The sequence below is a fragment of the Argopecten irradians genome, chromosome 8, assembly GCF_041381155.1.
Source record: "Argopecten irradians isolate NY chromosome 8, Ai_NY, whole genome shotgun sequence".
NCBI lineage: Eukaryota > Metazoa > Mollusca > Bivalvia > Pectinida > Pectinidae > Argopecten > Argopecten irradians.
This window is the reverse complement of record NC_091141.1, coordinates 22,508,588-22,530,399: the sequence shown is the minus strand read 5'-3', so window position 1 is coordinate 22,530,399 and position 21,812 is coordinate 22,508,588. Positions and strand designations below refer to the sequence as shown.

The 21,812-nt window shown below is 35.3% G+C and overlaps 1 protein-coding gene across 3 annotated transcripts; it reads left to right on the top strand.

Annotated features, from left to right (window-relative positions):
* The first annotated feature begins 1,891 nt into the window (after positions 1 to 1,891).
* On the top strand, positions 1,892 to 21,495 carry LOC138329698 (transcription elongation factor SPT5-like). 3 transcript variants are annotated; one of them, XM_069276959.1, is made up of 24 exons: positions 1,892 to 1,989; positions 5,465 to 5,625; positions 6,498 to 6,560; positions 6,799 to 6,886; positions 7,972 to 8,107; positions 8,437 to 8,568; positions 9,094 to 9,193; positions 9,636 to 9,770; positions 10,093 to 10,209; positions 10,836 to 10,931; positions 11,194 to 11,258; positions 11,611 to 11,792; positions 12,490 to 12,800; positions 13,931 to 14,028; positions 14,534 to 14,603; positions 14,878 to 15,003; positions 15,339 to 15,464; positions 15,857 to 16,049; positions 16,279 to 16,384; positions 16,865 to 17,101; positions 17,497 to 17,681; positions 18,206 to 18,468; positions 19,237 to 19,332; positions 20,000 to 21,495. In XM_069276959.1, exons 2-24 carry the CDS (start codon positions 5,479 to 5,481, stop codon positions 20,132 to 20,134), a joined length of 3,207 nt encoding a protein of 1,068 aa, XP_069133060.1. In that variant the 5' UTR covers positions 1,892 to 1,989; positions 5,465 to 5,478; the 3' UTR covers positions 20,135 to 21,495. The 3 variants fall into 3 exon arrangements, with proteins under 3 accessions (XP_069133060.1, XP_069133058.1, XP_069133059.1); XM_069276957.1 differs by lacking the exon at positions 1,892 to 1,989 and adding an exon at positions 2,644 to 2,741; XM_069276958.1 differs by lacking the exon at positions 1,892 to 1,989 and adding an exon at positions 2,808 to 2,828.
* Positions 21,496 to 21,812: the final 317 nt, after the last annotated feature.

The window sequence follows — 21,812 nt, the reverse complement described above, 5'->3', positions numbered from 1 at the left end:
GAGATTTGTATCTAAATCATTGACATATCCACCACAATCTCAAGAAAAAAACATGTAAAAAATGTGGTAAAGGATTTTCACAGATCTCATCCGCCATTACGTCACACATTGTGACGTCACCGTATGTATCAGAGACAGATTCACCACACAAGTACTTGATATTTGTGGTATTGATACATTTTTAACTGTAGATAATGCCTCAGACGAAGAATTTGTCCAAATTATCTTCGGAAGACACAGCCCAAACACAGATCCTAACAAAGACTTTGAATTGATGGCCACACGCTTCATCAGAGCAGCGTCCCACGCATTCCTGGCGGCCGAGGAAACGTTCTCACTGAAATGACTGTGTAAATTGTTATTATTATTTTTTTCCCGCGATAACGTAATGTGTTGAACTTTTCTTTTTCACTCTCTTTTTGAATATATTGAACATAAATAGTATCTCTTTTAGAGGAAATAAAGAATGAATGAATGAATGAATGAATGAATGAATGAATCATAGCTCACTGAATTGAATGATATCATACATATGTCAGTATAATGTATTAGTGCTGATTTTCTTCTATTCTCATTGGCTAATATCAGATACTTAGATATAATATTATATCTAAGTCTCTGATCATCTTAGCATAAACATCCAGTTAGCATTCCTTCTGTGGCGTCATTACCTTAACGTTGTGTTCTTCAGGGTGACGTCATATGACCATCGTTCTTCTCGTAATAAACATCATCCTCGATACTTCATGGGTTACTATCACTGACGTTATATATCCATCTGGAATATCTCATAATAAGACTGGAGGCAGTTCAGGAGAAATTAAATGACCAATCACAGCCTGCAGAGACTTAAGATGTATACCACTAGATTTATCCGCTGGACATGGGCACATCCTCGATACTCCAGGGGTTCCGATCACTTACGATCTCTACACCCCTGGACTATCTCATAGTAAAATTGAAAGCAGCTCAGCGGAAAATATTTGACCAATCATAGGCCAGCAAAGATTTCCTTTGAAGACTACAGAAAGGGCGACGCCTTACACCAAAGCCACATAGTCAACCACAGTGCACAGAGCGGCGCTTTTGATGTACATCAAACGGCTATATTACCTGTTCTGTTGCCTCCAGTTTTACCACGAGATAGTCCAGGGGTGAAAAAATCGTAAGTGATCGGAACCCATGGAGTATCGAGGATGGACATGGCATAAATTATCAGATATATCCGTTGATCAATACTTTCCATCGTTAATTTATTAATTGATGGCGGCAGGTTAGATAAATATACTTTATCGAACCAATATTATCGTCGATATACCGGATTAACTTTCCGATTTCTCGATTTAAAGACGTCGACTCCATGACCACTTTCGGCGGGAATAAATCTATTGAACATGTCACAGGATCTGTCTCAGGTTCCTATGGTATATGTCGGAGCACAGGCGTTTGGCTCTATCGACATTTTTTCTCTATATGAAATACTGTATCACAATATTCCATTCAATAGAGACCTGTAGTCGGAATCGAGTCAATATAATCAGAAACATGTTTCTGGTATAATGAGTGATATGATCATCAATTATTCATTCTTATTTTATTCGTTAAGTTAACCACTTAAATACCTATATTAAACGCAATTTTACTACCGATGAGCACATACAATGTACTGTCTGACAACCTACATGTATCCTTGATACTCCAGGGAAATATTACGATTATTAAGGATTACGAAGTTAACAAGTGGGTATCATCAGTATCAATAACCCCTGTATTTGCATTTTAAATGTGTATTATGTATGCTTAGTCAAAACAGTTTTGTTATACAGTGTATATATATAATTTTAAAAGGTGATGACATTAACTTCCCGAGAGTATACGGAAACATGAACTCGTCCTTCTCATGCTTCACCCTATAGTAAATAAACACTTCCGACACTATAAAAACACAACGCAATGCATCAAAGTGGTCAGAAATTCACTGACTTTAAGGTAAGTACCACATGTGTATAAATTGCTGAACTGAAAAATATAAAAGAAACAATGCACCAATTGAATTTGTATTTTGGCAGTTGCTTGAACTAATATTAACAAAAAAAGTGACTTGTAAAAAAAGCATAAATATGAATATTAATCTAAATTTCTGATGGATGTTACAGAATCGTACCACAAATACTACTGGCTGTTGGTTTTTTTAGAATAGAGTGCCTCAAAGATTTCTTTATGTAAAGGTATTGAACACCGTGCTGTACTGTGCAGTTCTTATTGAACACCGTGCTGTACTGTGCAGTTCTTAATCTGTTTGCTGTTTATACTAAGAAAACATACATTTTTTTCTGTTTATTAATTTAAAGCTAGCATATAATAAGCTAATAAGTATTTCAACAAATGGATGAACAAATAATTGAGTAAAGGGAGATAATCCAGTACAGCAAAAGCTACGAAACTAAAGATACTAGCTCTCGCCGTTTTCGTTTATTCGGAACAACCGGTTCGACCATTGGTTAAAGTCATTATTTCAAGTATAAATTTTGACGGACCTGCAGTTTTTGATACAGGCCTGCGAGGGCTTTGCTTAGGCTCGTCTGAAAACAATGTAAAAGCCTAAGGTCCGTATTTAATTAATAAACGAACACTTAGGTCCAACCAGTACAGCAAAAGCTACGAAACTAAAGATACTAGCTCTCGCCATCTGCAAGGAAGCGCCATCTACTGAAACGAGGATATTGAAAATAGAGAGAAAGGTTTGTTATTTTCAGAGGCCCAAAATCTTTGACGAATCCTTTAACAGCCAAAATAACAAAAGACGCCGGTGAAATTACATATCTAATGTAATGTTTGACAGTCTTATTTGTCTCTGGAATGTAGTGATACATCAATATTCTGGAATTGTTTATCACACGTTTCACGACTGTTCACTGCAGCTCACTCTGATTTCGTCAGTTCCTTATGAGCCTTTATAGTTTAGGCCTATTCAGGGTGCTATTTTATGTTTAGGGTGCTGCACTCACAGTGTTTATGGAAGTCACTATACCGTCATTGAACGGCATACATTTTAACCATTAGATCTAATAATCTCATCGATAAACTTACTGGAAGAACCGGCTACTTGATCACATTATGCACAATTGTGTTTCAATATTTCATATTCGTCCAACAGAACACATGTTCTTGAAGTTCTGTCTTTTTATCTATATTATAAAAATGTACTTATCACTGTATATTTCAAGCACCTTTGATTTGTTACTGTTACAATTATTGCTATGTCAACCTGTGCACAACTTGTCAAAGTAGACTATGGAAAAATGATTTGAATATCCTAATCCAATAACATTAACAGGTGCATAGAATTAAGAAACTTCCGATTGACAATGTCTGTTAGACATGACATGAAAATTCAAAAGTATCTTGTCATGCTACACCTCTAATTTTGTCAGAATGAATAAATCCAATGTACCATATTACAGATTTTGATAAGTTTATTTACTATTAATTTTATGCCTGATTCTCTGACCGTATTAACACTATGAGACATATGCTCACTTTTTGAGATAATTTCTCACATTCATCTAAGTTTCTTATTTTTGGTGATAAAACATTTTCAAGCTACAAAGTTATCTTTATTTAGAGTCGATACATTTGTTACAACATATTACAACACATAAACAAAGTTGCAAGCCTTAAAAGGCATTTACAACTGACTATATAATGAATAAAGAATAAACAGTTAATACCTAATTATTTACAAAAGATTATCAAAATCTTCAGGTGTGTATAGAATGATGAACCCTCACTCTACAGTAGTGGTAAATGTTACCAGGATGCGAGCATTTTTTGTCTGTATTTCAAAAAACTTGTATACCATTCCACAAACAAAAGCATCCTAGTAAACCAACAGATCTTGCCGGTTTTCTCTAAGTTAGCCTTTCATTTTATAGCTAAAACTTTTCCATTAAAACATTTATATTTATAAGTACTAACGAACACGCCCACAATAAATTCATGGTAAAACAGTAATTTTCATTCCTTGTCAATGTTCCTATAATTTGCCTATGAAATATATCTGATCTGTATGACGAACAGTGCTTATAACATAGTGATATTTGGTCCCAAGGTTCCTAAACATAATCTTTCAAGGGAGGAGCTACAATCCCAATTTCAGGGGGTATTATTTTTGTTTATAACAAAGTGATTATTTGTCCCAAGGTTCCTCAATAATAGCACCTTTTACTGTTACTCCAACAATGTTAGAGGTATAGCACGACGAGACACTTTTGGAACATTACGTCGTGTCTAACCTCTAACTTCCGATAGGCCATTTACCCGATGCTGAGGGTAACATTTTCAAAGTTTGGATTGTGACAATATAAAACGTTTAAATCATATTTAAATCGTCATCAATGTCAAAAACCTACCTCTTTTTCATAAATCAACAATTTTTTTGACAAAATCAGCCGTAAAATCCATTTAAAACAAATATTTACATCTCCTAACGTAAACTTTCATGACCCAGACAAAACTTCATGATGAAAGCGATCCGCCCGGTAAATAGAAAAAACGAATTGCAAAGTCCCCAAAACGCTTGATCTGCCTTAACTTTTACTTGCATTCTGCCCGCTTGAATTCACGTTCCGTTTTTTGTAGTAACCAGCCGCCATATTTGAAACTAGGTCAAAATGTTACAGAAGGGATTCGTCATATCTAATCCGCTAAAATACTATTTTATGAGGCCTCAAATTATGGGTTTCCTAGATTAATGGGATAATTAATACCTAAACTGTAAGTACACATCAATGTTATCACTGTTAGAGCAAGAAATATTGATATTATTGCACTTTTCCTTCCGCCTTCATCTGACGTCGGAAGCTGCATCAAAGAAATAGGCCTTCGGAAATGAGAGTCGACAGTCAGCATAATAAGGTCCGATAAAAAAACGGCTGACCAGTCGACTCTCATGTTATGGGAGTACTTTTACTGTATGACTAAAAAGAAATTGGTTCATTTAAAGAGACAGCCGATATTTAGTACAATATAGATACACCTACAGGGGTTTCATTGTCTTCAGGGGAGGAGTGCGTGCACTATTGTGGCAATTTCAGGAGGTACTTTTCTACTCTATCTAATGTAATTTAGCTTAAATCAGGCAGTACCATAGCTAGATTTAACAGGCAAAAAGTACCGGGTATGGTCTAATATTGAATTTCCTGCTGATAATAGTTGATACTTTATGCACTATCTTAAGTTACATTCACCATGTAACGGTAGTCATAGATGTATTGCAGGATTTTTTAAATGCACATGAATTGGTAACAATTCGTTTGTTACCACATTTTCATAAAAGTCTGACATGGACTTGGTGAAGGTGAAAGCAGAAATTGTTTACGAGTAGAGAAGATTTTTCAAAATGCATTATGATTGTCAAATTGAATATACTACAATAATAATAAAACTTTTTGAACCATTGCAGTAAAACTAGACATCATGTCTGACGATAGTGCGGACAGTGATTTCTCCGACCCTGAGAGTGTACACAGTACCAGTGGTCCTGGCAGTCCCGCCGGCAGTGTCTCGGGGAGTGGAGGTGGCAGGAGTCCAGCCGGAAGCAGGGGGAGTGGATCTGATAGTGGGGTAGGTACTCGGTAAACATAACAGCCAATAACAGTCATTGTACAAAGGTGGGTACTTGGTAGACATAACAGCCAATAACAGTCCTTATACAGAGGTGGATACGTATACTCTGTAGATATAACAGCAATTGATCAGTAAGAACAGCCGCAGTAGAGGGGTTGGTTTCCAGCAAATGAAACATTCCTTTTGGACATGCATGTACCATGTGATTGTATGTATTCAATAGATTTAAATTAGCTTCTTTAGAGCATAGGAATATGCAGACAAGATTCTCTTTTTAACCGTTCTATCACAACATACAGATTTACATTGCCAAAATTGGCAGATATTACATGAAGTACCCCAATGAAAATTTTGTTTGATGATTGTCTGGTCTTTTATTCGCTGATGAAGCACAATATTGAATAGATTTTTTATGTTATGGAGATATAACACAAAAATCTGAGTGTACTCTAAATAAACCGCGAAGCGGTTTATGATGAGAGTACACTCAGATTTTTGTGTTATATCTCCATAACATAAAAAATCTATTCAAATTAATCCTTATAATTCAATTTACTAAAGATAATCTCTTCAATATTTAAAATTCATTTTGGGACTCTTTTGTCTATGAAATCATTACGCCGTCATCTCAGCCAATCAGAAGCAACGTTACAAACGGCGACGCCATTTTTTCCTTTATGGGCTGATAAAGTAAATTTTTAAGCCAATGGAAATGCTCGTAACAAGTTTGATGATTGTCTGGTCTTTTATTCGCTGATGAAGCACAATATATAGTGATTATTTTGTACAATGTATAATTGTAATTTTATCATGATGAAGCTGCCTAATTTCATCAGCAAAGTTCTAACTCTCCTCAATTATTCCCTTAGGGAGAAGGTAGTGACGTGGATGTCCGACATCGACGGAAGAATGTGCTGTCAGAAGATGAAGAGGTAATTTAAAGTTATTAATTATTTGTCCCCTTCAGATTAAAGGAATCAATGTTTTAATACTAGTGTTGGAATCAGTCAGAAAATCACAGATAAAAAAATATTAAATGAGAAATAACTCATAAGCCTACTATAAATTTCCTGTATCTGTGCTATGTAAAATTTATTTGAAATCTATATGTAAATTGCAAACCGTATTTTATCTGTTGTGTTTAAAATGTTGATTGTATTTTTTTTTCAGGAATATGATTCTGAGGAAGAAGAGGATGAAGATGGAAGGAGAAAGAAGAAGAAGCCGAGACTCTCAAATTTCATCATTGATGAAGCCGGTAAGACTGCTACACTCTAAAATCAAACAACACCATTGATTGATGAAGCTTTTAAATTACAGACATGTTGAAGTCACCAAATGTTTGATGTCCAAATATCGCAAACTGAAATTTTTGATGATTTTTTAACCAAAAATGCAAATGCAGAGCAAAATAAAGGATTTTTTCCACTGCAGTTTTGCCGTTTATGATGTATTTCAGTTTTACCTTGATGCATTTCCAGCTAGAATTAGCAGTGTTATATTACATTTTCTATTCCATGTTTCCATTAATAGCCCCAGAAATGAATATTTTTTTAACGCGCCTATTCGAAGAATAGGGGGAGCTAATGTTGTCACCCTGGCGTCGGCGTCAGCGTTGGCGTCCCTTTTCACGTTAAAGTTTTTGAGCAAGTTTCTGTTTCGTCAATTGTTTAAGCTTAAGTCATCATAAATGTTTATGATTTTATTTTCCTAATGTGTATGGATGCTGAACGTGATAATACAACCAATTTGGGGCCCTTTAGGGGTTTTTGAGTCTGTTAATTTGTCATATTTCCATGTTAAAGTTTTTGAGCAAGTTTCTATTTTGTCTATTGTTTAAGCTTAAGTCATCATAAATGTTTATGATTTTATTTTCCTAATGTGTATGGATGCTGAACGTGATAATACAACCAATTTGGGGCCCTTTAGGGGTTTTTGAGTCTGTTAATTTGTCATATTTCCATGTTTAAGTTTTTTCACATAGACTCATAACATTGTCTGTGTTTACCATAAAAAATTTATACTGCAAAATAGACATTTCAACTTCTGTTGGAGGAAAAATAATATAGACTGAGGGCACTGCTTGATATTTTTAAATAGTAAATACTTGAACATCAACTTCTTCTGAATAGGCGAGCTTTGCTGTTCTCCAACAGCTCTTGTTGGTTTCACAAATCAGATGTTTATGATAAAAGGGGTAATTTGTGCATATTTGGGAGTAGGACTTCAGATTTTGAAGATCAATGTTGCTATTTAAACTTATTTCAGAATTTGATTGAAGATTGCAATGAGGAAAGCTGTCAGGACTTTTGTTTCTATTTTAACTTGCGAGTCTGATTTCAGACGTCGATGACGAGGGTGAGGATGATGAAGATGACTGGGAGTCGGGAGCTGAAGATCTGATTGAAGCCAAATCAAATTACGAGGGTCCGACAGCCAGAGAAATAGAAGGAAACCGCCGACTTGAACATTTATTCAAGTACGTGTCAAATCTTTTAAGCTTTGTCAACTTCAAATAACCAGATTAAAGCACAAGACGTTACAAGAATAATTCAGTAATTCAATGAAAAAGACTTCAAAATTTTAAGAGAGAACTTGTTCATGCTATAAGTTTTTGATTCCCATACAAGTAATTTAAAAAAAAAAATGATGTTCACGTCCACCCTATCATTATGAATGTTGCCTAAAATAGAATATTGTTTTGCTTTTTCCCCAAATGAGTAATGGATATTGTATTGTGTGGTTTAAAACGACAAAAACTTTATTTTACTGCTAAAAATGTGTAAGATATACATTCTTATTTCGCAGGTCACAGAAAGAAGATGAAATTGAGGCTTACTACAGACAGAAATACGAGGACTCCTCGCTCACAGAGAGGTTTGGAGAGGGAGCAGAAATGTCCGACGAAATCACACAACAAGGTTTACTCCCAGGTGTAAAGTAAGTGCTTCATCATCTATACAACAATCTGTAGTGACATTTTCATCATATGAAAAAAAAATAATTCAAAAACATCTGATTTTAAATTTCATTAAAGATATTTAATTGTATGAATTGACTAAGATCCTTGGAGGATTTGTTTATCAATGAAGAATGTAGTCTGATGGCAGGTTAGATCATAATAAAATGAATTAATGATAGACTTGATGATTTTATCTAAACATTGGGTTGATCTTAGACTTTAATGCCAATACTGTATTTGACCTAATAAACACCCTGTCCCTCTAAGTGCCCTTCACATTTTTAAGGCCTCAAGTTTTCTTAACTTGAATTTGAATCTCTTTAAAATGCCGACTAAAAAAATGTGAACACTATTTTATGGTTTCTCTATATTATATCATTTTCATTTTTGTTTGAGACATACTTTATGCAATATTTGTTCAATTATTTTGAAATGTTTTGCCAAAGTATTAAAACAATTTTGTAATCTTTAATGAAACTATAGTAACAAAAATGTCATTGCAGGGACCCCAATCTGTGGCTTGTCAAGTGCCGGATTGGATTTGAACGTGAGACTGCCATCCAGCTTATGCGAAAATTTATTGCTTACCAGTTTACCGATGAAGTAAGTACATTTTGTTCATGTCTTCAAGATTAATCTAAGGGAGATAATCTAGCAGAAAAAAAAATAAAATTCACTCCGAAGCAGAAATAACTTGAATTTAATCCTTTTCATTGTTGCTTCTAGAAAAAATTTAAACATCCATGCATTGTCAAAGTCAGTGAAAACTGGTGGGTTTATAAGATTTTTCATTTTCTTTAAAACATTATTGTTTTGAGTGAAAATATTGATCAAGTTGTAAAGTATTGGAAGTCTTTTGTAAAATGTCTCTTAAAAATCTTGATATGTTCATGTTGATGTTAATATGATAAGATAATTCCAAGCTTTCCATTTCTATTTGGATAGACTTTAATATAAAAATCTTGGATTTAAAAGATTTACTTGAATATGAGGTATCTGGATTTTTGTTTGCGATGATATTTTACCCAAACATTTTGTATTTTAGCCTCTCCAGATCAAGGCTGTGATATCCAAGGAAAGCTTAAAAGGTTATATTTATATTGAGGCTTTCAAACAGACTCATGTCAAACAGGCTATAGAAGGCATTGGAAATCTACGCATGGGGCTGTGGTCCCAGCAGGTATAGTCACACGATCACTCAAAAGTTTTGAGGGAGTTACTGGAGAAAAAAATCTCTTGTCATTTTACTTTAAATGTATTTATTTTGATGCAATAAAATTTGAGTGCAAATATGATCTTGAAAAAGTTGCCTAAAAGTTGAAAAAGTGCAATGAGGAATTTGTGAAATCACCATAATGGCTATATAAACAATATACAGTAGTATAGAAAATAAATTTTATTTATTTATGTAAAATAATATGAATACATGGAAACTGAATGTAACAGAGTCTAGATAAATCATATATATGAAAATTTATGATTTTGAAATTGTGTCCCTGTAGATGGTCCCGATCAAGGAAATGACAGACGTCATGAAGATTGTACGTGAATCTACAATGCTCAAAGCAAAGGCGTGGGTACGACTAAAGCGTGGCTTGTACAAGGAAGATCTCGCTCAGGTAGGTGACAGGGAATCAAAATTGGAGAGGAGAAGAATGTGAGTGATAAGGGTTAAGGCTGTCTTGTCCAGATGTCCAACATTCTGCCATCAATTTCTGGATGGTGTGATAGCACTCAAAATGAGGCAGTTATCAAGCACTGGCCGGTGGTTTTCTCTGTGAACTCTGACCACCAGGTCTTTAAATGACCATGTCTTTAAATGACCATAGCTATATATTTATTCCTAGTTTGTAGGATAAAAACTTGATAATTATTCACTATTCTGTATTTGCATATTACAGAGTTATCTGCCCTTATAGGTAGGTATTGATTGTGACGATATGTGTTTGCGAGCGTAACGTGATACTTTTCTTAGAAAACTGTGTGAATTGCGCTCACAAAATAATGACTTGACAATCAATACCTACCCGCAAGGGAGCTAACTCTGTAATATGCAAAGACGGAATAACAGGTTCATGTTAATTCAATTCACTTGAATATCGCAATACAGTAAGAAAGATTAATATGTTAATCAATGTAAAGTTACCAATATTATCAACTTTTCTGACAATAGCATATGGGTGTAAATAGATGTCATTGATTTGTTATTTAAACCAAAGTTTGTTTTCTTTTTTTCTCTAAACAGGTTGATTTTGTGGAGCCAGCCCAAAATATTGTGCATTTGAAACTGATACCGAGAATTGACTACACCAGACAAAGAGGAGTGCTACGAAATGCACAGGTAACGAGAGATTAAATGTATTGATATTTTCTGAGAATTTATATTGTGTGGTAAGTTACTGCCAAACTGATAATATAACTTGATGAGCTGAATACTTGCATCACCTAGAGATGATGTGCAGCGCAGTTCTGTCTGTTTTCTTTGCTGATTTATGTAAGAATTGTTGGATAATGTACAACCTTAATATACTGAAATGAAGAAGTTTCATGTGAAACAAAATCAGCATTGTACAGAAAATGATGCTAGCTTTATGATATTTCAGGATGCAGAGAAACGGAAAAAGAAAAGACGGCCAGGACAAAAACTATTTGATCTGGACCAGGTTAGGTAAGATGGTTTTATTCTAGTTTATGTACGATATAAGTCAGTGTGAGGTCAGAATTATGAAACATACAGAGAAGTAATTGCTGAAGCCCAATTTTTTTTTTTTTTTTTTACTGGTACATATATTGCTGATGCTCAATGTTGCAAGTCCAGCATTTTGTTTATTTTCGATGACAATGATATATGTTGATCCACCTCTATAACAAAATATGATGGGAAGGACCAATTTGATATTTATATGATTACGAAATGAAATTCAGAAATCATGACATTACCCAGTTTAATCAGGTTCTGTCAATAACTTGCAACTCAAGAGAAGACAAAATTCATATATGTAATAATCCACTAATTTCAGGGCGATCGGTGGTGAAGTAACAACAGATGGTGACTTCCTTTTGTTTGAGAACAACAGATATAGCCGAAAAGGCTTCTTATTCAAGAGTTTTGCCATGTCTGCAATCATTGCAGAAGGAATCAAACCAACACTAGCTGAGCTGGAGAAATTTGAAGACCAACCGGAAGGAGCAGAAGTAGATTGTATCCTTGAGTTAAAGTAGTTATACCCCCTGCAACGAAGTTAGCGGGGCATACCGGAATCAGGTTGTCCGTCTGTCTGTAGACACAACTTTATCCGGCCAATGTCTGTAGACACAACTTTATCCGGCGAACTCCTCCTGAGCTACTTGACAGATTTTGATAATACTTGGTACATAGAACCCTGACACAAAGAGGGGTTGAGTAAACTATACAGGGTTCTGTAATGATTAATGGAGAGTTATTACTAAATTCTGTAATATATTGGAAATTTTAAACCGAGAGTGGAAAGAGGAGATGATTGTAAGTTTCAGAGATGAAGGGAGATACCATATGAAGTTAAATCCCAAAAATAGAAAATGTTATACATGTATTATATATGGTTGCCCCTTCCCTTTATGTTATGTACATCTGTTTGGTTTCTACTTCTTCAAATTTTATAGTACAATCACAACAAAGCTTATTACTAATTGGGGATAATACTAGAAATTTCGCTGTATTTACATTTCACTGAAATCTGCAAATTCCAAATTATGTGAAATTAAAAAAAAAAAGTCGTTGACATACCTTGGAACAACAGTTCAAAAAATTATAGGAAATAACGCGAAATTGAATTTTTCCGCGAATATGCTCCATAAAGGAACCTGTGAAATATTGCCCCCGCGAATTAAAACATCTGTGTTGACCTTGACCCTGTCAGTGATCCCTGAGAAATCAGCCGGGGACGTAAATCACACCCTGATCCCGGGAGACGTGGTGGAGGTGTGCGAGGGCGAGTTGATACATCTTCAGGGTAAAGTCATCAGCGTCGATGGTAACAAAATAACCATGATGCCCAAACACGAAGATCTCAAAGATCCCCTAGAGTTTCCCTGTCACGAGCTCAAGAAACACTTCAAGATGGGAGACCATGTGAAAGTGATAGCAGGTCGATATGAGGGAGACACAGGGTTGATCGTCCGAGTTGAGGATAACATGGTGGTTCTGTTCTCTGATCTCACCATGCACGAGGTAAATTGTTGAATGAATTTAGACATTTGTTTCTCTGAAAGGTTATCAAATTTATTCCGAATGTTCATTTGGAATTTTTCTCTTCCCTTATTTGATCTACTAGATTGTGAAAATCTGCTAAAATGTGAACAAAAAATAATGTAGAAGAATCAACAGTCTTTAGTTTAATATTGTAGTTCCTGAACGGATTCCTTGGAGTATTCCCTAGAGATATTTAGCATGTGTTTAATAATAATTATTGAAACACATCAATGAGCAATCCACAAGATATACGAATTAAGACATTGAGAACCCTTTATTTCATCTATATCATGCTAAAATGTGAGAATTATTGAAAAAAATCTTTTGAAGGGACAATTCACTCAGGCTAATTCTTTTACATAACCAAGAAGCAAAATATGGCATAAATGTATTGTTCTACATTTCTTATGAAACATATAACATAAAATATTGACAAATTCCACATCATTGTAAGTATTTTGATTAATATCGTTGAAATATCAAATCGTTGATCAATACGATTAAGCAGGTACAAATGGACGCTGTACCCAACCCGAGCCAAAGTCACGCACGTTAAACAAATGCAATACCGGTACATAACCACTGAGAAGGTGATAAAATGGTTTTTAGGCAAGACAATTCACCTAATAAGGTAAACACACTACTGTCAGAGCGATTTGAGCAGTTCTAGACAAAAGTTGCATTACTCTACGAGCAAGGGACAGGGTTCGGCATACAAGAAGTTCGACCACAATGTGTAATGGCGGACAGCAAGCGAGTTTGAACATCTACACATATGTCACAACTATGGGCTTTTCAGGCATATCACAGTAAAGCCGACTGATCTAATTTCCATCATAACTGGTTTTTTCCGATATATGTACATTTTAATGTTCTCTTAGACTGAATTGTCCCTTTAATGCTTGTGAGGAACAGTTTGAATGTTAGGCTATCAGTACTGCAAATGGGTGAAAGTTGTCAACATGACTGATTTTAAGTAGGAGAAAGTTAATTTGATAACAGTGAATCTAAACTCTGTAAAATGTTATACTAGTAACTATCAACAATACTGATTTGATAGATATATTTTGATAATAAAAATTCTACTTATAATTTTGTTCATTTTACAGCTCAAAGTTTTGCCTCGAGACTTACAGCTATGTGCTGACATGGCGACTGGTGTGGACTCTATGGGCCAGTTTCAGTTTGGAGACCTTGTCCAGCTTGAGTGAGTACTTCCTCATAATTTTGATGTATGGTAATAGTATTACGAATATTCATTTAAAATAAAAGTTTTACTTAATGACTTCTTATATTAGGTGGTAGGGTCAACTGAATTACATTGTTGTTAGTTCAGTCTTCAGATTTTAGCATTATATATCACTGTTTCATTGTTTTCCATTTGTTTCATTCAATTATTAACTCATTCACCCCTTAAATTCAAAAATGGACTGTTCCAGGCTTAGAACTACAAGAATCTTTATGTGTCTTCAGGGGTGAATGGGTTAATCCAATTGAAATATCAGAACAATCAGACAGATGACAGATCTATCACAGAAAGAGGAGACTGGTTTTTACAAAATATCATCTGTTGTATCTTGTGCATTCATGCAATTCTAGTTGAAAAATAAGGATATTATATTACACTATTGAACTATATGTTATATTCTATGAGAATATTCTGGATGTAGCCATTGAGTTATTTATCACCAGGATTTGTTTGTTGTTTGTAGTCCACAGACCATGGGGGCAATAGTAAGACTTGAGAAAGAGAACTTCCAGGTGCTCAGTATGCACAACAAGGTACGGAATCATCTAGACCAGATTTCTGTAAAATGTGAAAATCAGTGATTTAGCCCTTCTGAAAATTGTAGCACTGTTTAATCATAATAACTGTTTTCTCTAATAAAAATACCTTTTATCAGTAAATAAAAGTTTGATGATGATAGCTTTGACTTTGAGAGGCCATCCAAAATTCTGTTGCATAAAACTTTTATGGAGGTCGTTATTAAGTTTATACAGAAGACAGGTTATTTTATGTTGAACTATGATTAATAATATTTCCTTGCCCGACTAGGTACTGAATGTGAAGCCACAATCTGTCACACGAAAAAAAGACACCAAGAATGCTGTAGCTCTCGATTCAGAAAGTAACAATATACAGGTCAAGGACATTGTCAAGGTCATTGATGGTCCACATTCGGTAAGTACCTTGGTAGTTAAGGTAGATGAAGTTTTCAAGGTCAAGGTGATAGAGTATTAGAGGAACCATATGATGAGGTTGATATGACCTGCTGAGAATTTCAGGTCAAACAGGTCAAATTGTCAAGGTCATTAATGGACCATTCTTGTTAAAAGGCAAAACATTATTAGTTAATTATTAGTTAAAACTCATTAAATGTTTAAGGTCAAAGTGTTAAACAAACTGATCAAATGAAGTAAGTATTTGAAAATTTATTAAGCACTTTTACAAATGATGAAAAAGGGAAATAGATTTAAGATCTTTTTGTCTTATGGAGAAATCATTTGTATTTACAGGGTCGCCAAGGAGAAATCATGCACTTATATCGTAGTTACGCTTTCCTTATGTCAAGGATGATGACAGAAAATGGTGGTTACTTTGTGTGTCGGACAAGACATTTGGTATTAGCTGGAGGGGCCAAGGTAAATATCACAAATGTACAAGTTATGTCCATCGGAGAGAGGGCATGCTTATTGCGTATATATAGAGTATCTGTCATGAATTTCACTAAGTCTTCATATTATATTTATAATATCAGTTTGCAATCTGTTATTTTTTTGTGAGCAAAAATAGAAAAATTCTGAGTATCATTTGTATACTATGAAGCAAAATTTACGACAGAAAGAAGACTTCTTTTGCATTTATTTCTTCCCGATTAGAGTTTTCAACCAGCTGATTGAACAACATACGTTATTTCTAATATTTCCAATCATTGCTAGCTGTGGAATATGTAATTTTTTTGAAGAGATTTTCTTGTCTGATTAGAATTGTTTACCTTCTGTATGTGTGTTTATTTACCTGTTGTACTTTGCAGCAATCAACAACAAGTATAGGAGTGGCAGGTTTTATGTCTCCACGCTTATCAAGCCCCGCCCACCCAGCGAGTGGGGGCGGGGGAACTCCGGGTAGTGGCACACCTGGACGAGGTAGAGGGGGCGGGGGATTCAGTCGACGTGATCGCGAACTTATCGGTCAGACAGTCAGGATTGTTCAAGGTCCTTTCAAAGGTGAGATCTCTATGCTAAGTAAAATATTACACCTCTTTGAAATTATTTCTGAGCCATGCACTTTGCTGATTGTAGAGATGAGATGACATAAGATCAGTCGCTAAATCTGTCCTACGATTTCATATTTTTAAGAGGTTCTGCAAGCTGAATTAGGCAAAAGCAAATAAAAAATTAAGAAAAACCTAATAATATAGGCATGTTTAGCGGACTACTGGATTGTTTGTTCCAGGGTATATTGGTATTGTAAAGGATGCCACAGATTCAACAGCTCGTGTTGAGCTACATTCCAGTTGTAAGACAATCTCCGTGGATAAAACCCGACTTTCCACTCTCACGTATGTATACCTATACCTCTGTACTAACTTTGCCACTTTTTCGTTTAATCATAAAAGTTTGGCCCTAAATGATCCTGGTTGTAGATAGGCTGTTAAACATAAACAAATCATGCCTTGCTGTTTAATATTCAACATTTACCCCTGAAAATAGTAAATGGACTGTTCCAGTCTTGGAATTAGAAGAGGTCAAATAAGTCTATAGGTGTGAATGAGTTAATAGATTAATTAAATATCTACATGCATAACATACCTGTCAATACAAGTGGTTCTTTAGGTAGAACAGAACTCTAGTACATTGTATATTATGAACAATGCATAAATCGAATATGATGATAATTTATACAATGGTATCGCTGTTATAAATGAAATCACTTAGAAATTTATGAGAAAATGTCTGCATAAGATATATATCAGTGCATTCTGGTTTTCAATTTAATTGTTTTTTATTGTACAGATTGTTTTTTTGTTTTTATTGTACAGAGGGGGCAAACCAAGTGGGTTGTCCTCATCATACGGAAAGACCCCAACATACATGGGAGGTCAGACACCTATGTATGGGTCACGTACACCCATGTATGGTTCACAAACGCCTCTCCACGATGGCAGTCGTACACCTCACTATGGTACCCCTGGCAGTCGTACGCCGCTTCACGAGCCTGGCAGTATGACGCCCGGAGCTAGTGCCTGGGACCCAGCCAATCCAAACACACCGAGCAGGTAAGTCCAGGCTACTGTAAAACAACTTTCTTTTACGTGTGATTTACTTTTGTGAATTTTGTTATCCAGGTAAGTTCGGAAAGTTTATCTCTGAGATTTAGCATCTACATCATTTATGTTAAAAACCATTCCATTCAATTTTAGAATTCACAAATGTTAATCTTCGTAAACTTGTTTTTAAATGGAAAAAGCGAAATTGAATAGCCGCAAAAAAAGTTTTTAGGCTGAACTTGGTTTATCATGCAATTCTCCGAATTCATATTTTGAAGCATTTATCTATTAGTGGAACTTTTGAAGTATTAGAATTCAGATTTTGAAGTTTGGAATATTATCAACTGAAGACACATATTAGAATTTGAAGATTGAAGCATGTATGATCTATGTATTTAATACAGGAATTCAGAATTTGAAGACTACAGTTTTGACGAGTCATCCCCAGCCAACTACAACACCCCTAACCCTGCAACACCAGGGTACCCAGAGAGCACGCCCAGCCCTCAGGGGCCCTTCACACCCCAAACCCCAGGGACAAGTTACTCACCCTATGGACAAGCTTCCCCCTCTCCTGCTAGTTATCAAGGTAAATTCTATTCAATTTATTTACTTTTCTGTTATTTTGTAAATGCTAGATAATTTTCAACTAATTGTGCAAGATAGCTCGAACACAAATGCAAATGTTTCGCAAATAATTGTATAAAACCTGAAATAAAGTGGTTTTCGGTTTAATCAATTTTCAAAATTCTGGTTTTACAATTGATCTTCAAATGAGGTTTGACTGTAAATTGGAACAGAATATTCACTGAAGTGAGAGGATTTTGTTGAATATGTGTTTTCATAGCAATTTCCAACTCTAACATAATAAAACTGTACATGACCTACTTCAGTACAAAAGAAGAGTAAGTTAATTAAGCTCAATTGAAAAAAAAAGTCAAATTCATAATGCAGAAAAATAGACCAGCGTTGTTGAGAATCAAATCCACTAATAATGTGTACATGTATTATATATTTTGGAGCATGCATATATAGCTTTTGCCTGCTGCCCGATCCATGTTAAATCTACTGATTTAATAAAATAATTTGAAATGAAACATTTTACATCATCAGCACCTAGTCCAGCTGGTTTTGGCAGTACACCGAGTCCAGGTGGTTACCAGCCGTCCCCCTCCCCTGGGGCATTCTCTAGCAGTCCGTCACCCATGGGATACAGTCCTATGACCCCAGGGGCACCGTACACCCCACAGACACCCGGCATGGCGATGGACCACAGTATGGCAGATTGGCACACGACAGAGATTGAGGTTAAAATCAGGGAAACACATGACGATCCCAATCTTATATATCAGACGGGAACCATCAGAAGTGTTACTGTGAGTATATCAATATTAAGGAATAGATGTTTATTTTGTTGAGGTTATGAGGGTATAATGATAATGGAGCACGTGTAAATTATGTAACCCCGGCAAAGCCGGGTTACATAAAATTTACACGGGCTCCATTATCATTATACCCTCATAACCTCAACAAAATAAAAATCTATTCCTCATATTTACAGTTTTTCAAGTAAATGAATATTATTAATTCCCGCGGCAATTGCATATCTTTTATTGAAATACACATTTTTTTTTTGTCAACGTCAACAAATTCGATTGAACAGCTGATTGGAATCGAGTCAAAAAGTGGGGTCCCGCCAATAGTTGGGTCATGATCCCGCGTTGCTACGCCATCAACTATTCACGTAACAATAGAATCGCCACGCCGTGCTACACTGATAATGATAATACCAGAAAGCATGGTTATTGAGTCCATGTCAGTGCAAACTGTAAATATAGGATAATAATTGTTCAGTGTAAGATTTTATTGAATAAGTACCGGGTATTAGAAGTTTCAATTTTTACAATCCTTAAGTGCAGAAACTCAAGCTTTGAGAAATGATAAAATGAGTGAATGATATGTTCTAGTAATCCTGTTTAAAATCATAGTACTGCTACAATGTATAATGTTGATCCAAGAGAACCTAACTGGAATATTCCCAATTTTACCATGGTTCTTCTGAGTTATTGAGGTTCTAATGTGTAGGAAACATGTGGGTTTATAATTGTACACATGAAGTAAGAAAACTTTACCATATGTTATAGGGTGGAATGTGTTCAGTGTATATCGCAGAGGAAGACAAGACAGTCAACGTGGCATGTGATCATCTCGAGCCAGTACCACCCGAGAAGGGCGACAAGGTGAGTTGTGGGTGATCTCTCTTGGTCATTTGCCAGTACTTGTCACTAAGACAGGAACTATTAACTAAGAAAGGCTATTCAATCTGATTTGTGTCAGCTCTTGAGCCATTTGTCAAATAGACAGACACATTCTGACTTCTCTATATGTGTACATACATTGTATACTTTAGTCGAAGTATCACAGAAGTTAGTTTGCTTGTATTCATTTTTGTTATCCAGCATAGTACACCTAGCTATTGTTCCGGGCCTAGTTTCAACAACAGTCCTTACCTTTCCTTAACACAAAATTCTTCATAGAAAAGCATAACAGAAGTTTTAGAAAAAATCTTAAGGAGCTTTCATTGATTTCTGTAATGCTTTTCAATGGAGAATATTAAAGACAAGGAATGTTCGTGAAACTGTTAGTGTCTATTGCCTAGGAAGGTTGTTCAGGCGAGTTCTTTTGATTAGGGCTTTTATGCCCCTATGAGTGGAGGGGCATAAAGTGTTACCAATGTCTATCCTGATTTTAGAAATAAATTCTATGAAAAATATTTTGGATCTTCAACTCGTCAGATTTGAAATGTTCTTTAAAGTGTTCGAAAGCATGTTCTTACCTGGTTTTATGATTATAATAGACATTGTCGCAGGCATTGTTTTTCTGAAATTTTGTGTTTTTTGCTTGCAGGCGAAGGTAATTTTGAGCGAGGAGAGAGAGCTGACTGGTATACTACTGAGTATAGACGGTGGAGAGGGAGTAATAAAGACAGATCACGGAGAGATTAAGATGTTACCGATACGCTTCCTCTGTAAAATGACCTAGAGATGATTTCACCACTCAGCGTGGCGCTTACCAGAATGAATACGAGGAGATTGGGAATGACATAGAGAGGCAATTTCTCCACACTGCTATGGTTCAACACCGAATTAAAACACACAAGCAGACAACGAGTTCTGCTGTCGCTGAAAATATATGAATGCTTTTCCAAATTACAACAGCTTATAAAGCTAGTGATGGCATAGCACTACGTTTTAGTGGAACTTTAGAGAAGACTTTGCGACACTGTAACAATACAGACAAGTGTGAATTGATAATTAAAGTGCTCTAGTAGAAGTTTGGAAGAATTTTCACAGGAGACCAGGATTAATTTCCAAAAGGGATAACTTATTTTTACACTGAGCAAGGAAGTATGGAGAACTGTATATAGGATGACACAGTAACAAATGCACGAGGAAAAATAATTCAAAGACGCATTGTGAAACATGTTGAAAGGAATTTGTCATTGTTATAGGGAAACTTTCGACTGAAGAGAGCTTTTAACAGGATATAAGTAGTGTTTGTGGTTTGTGGAAAAGGGACAGAAAATAACAGACATTTACCTTAGGGGCGTAGCTCTAATAAATCAGTGCAACCACCTCTATCAAGTCATGATTATCTATGATCTAGCCCTGTTCTCTATACAGTTTAAAATGTTTTGTAAAACTCCCAAGGAAACTCAAACAGTAAAATGTTTTGTAAAACTCCCAAGGAAACTCAAACAGTAAAATGTTTTGTAAAACTCCCAAGGAAACTCAAACAGTAAAATTTTTTGTAAAACTCCCAAGGAAACTCAAACAGTAAAATTTTTTGTAAAACTCCCAAGGAAACTCAAACAGTGAAATGTTTTGTAAAACTCCCAAGGAAACTTTGTGCTTTATATAGTTTGCCTTTTAGTTTTACCATTTGTAATCATATCTCAGATTGATTTTGTCATTTAATTCTCTTAAGAAGAAACAAATTCTGTTTGACAGTTCGTGCCGAGATTCCATTGTACTCAGATCATTGGAATCTCTGATGTTTCAATGTTTTATGTTTTACTTTAAACTCTAAAATTTGTTTGTATGTTCACCGCTTGAAGTTCTTGATATTTTGAATCACATTGTAGAAGATCTGCGAGACAACTCTGTTAGCTATATTATTCTTGTGTTTTATTGGGCCTTTAGCCCCCTGACTGGTGGTCTAGTCGATGAAAGTCAATTCTGGCACGACAATATATACAACATGATCATTGTTACAATATTATTTGTACCATTTCATTCAATCACTTTGAAACTTCAGTAATAATTATGTTCCTGATCAGCATCATTTTGAGATGTAAACGAGGTATGATGTTTATGTAGCTTAAATTAAAGTTTTAAGCCAGATGGACGGAGTTGTGTTCTCTGTACCACTATGACATTGGGACTTGTTTACAAAAAGTTGTTTATTTTGATTTCTATATACATGTATAGTGTGCTTTATCAAGATTGTACAAGTCACATGCACTTTTGAACATTATCTGTCCCATGCAAGATCTAACAACATTCGATTTGGGGTTATGTTTGCTTGACCTTTGCACTTTACCATTGAATATACTGACAGCAATAAGCTTGTTGTAATGTTCATGTAGTTACAAAGAGATTTCTCGGTCAACCCCAAGGGTGAGATTGTACATACCAACCTTCTAAACCCCAAATTCCAG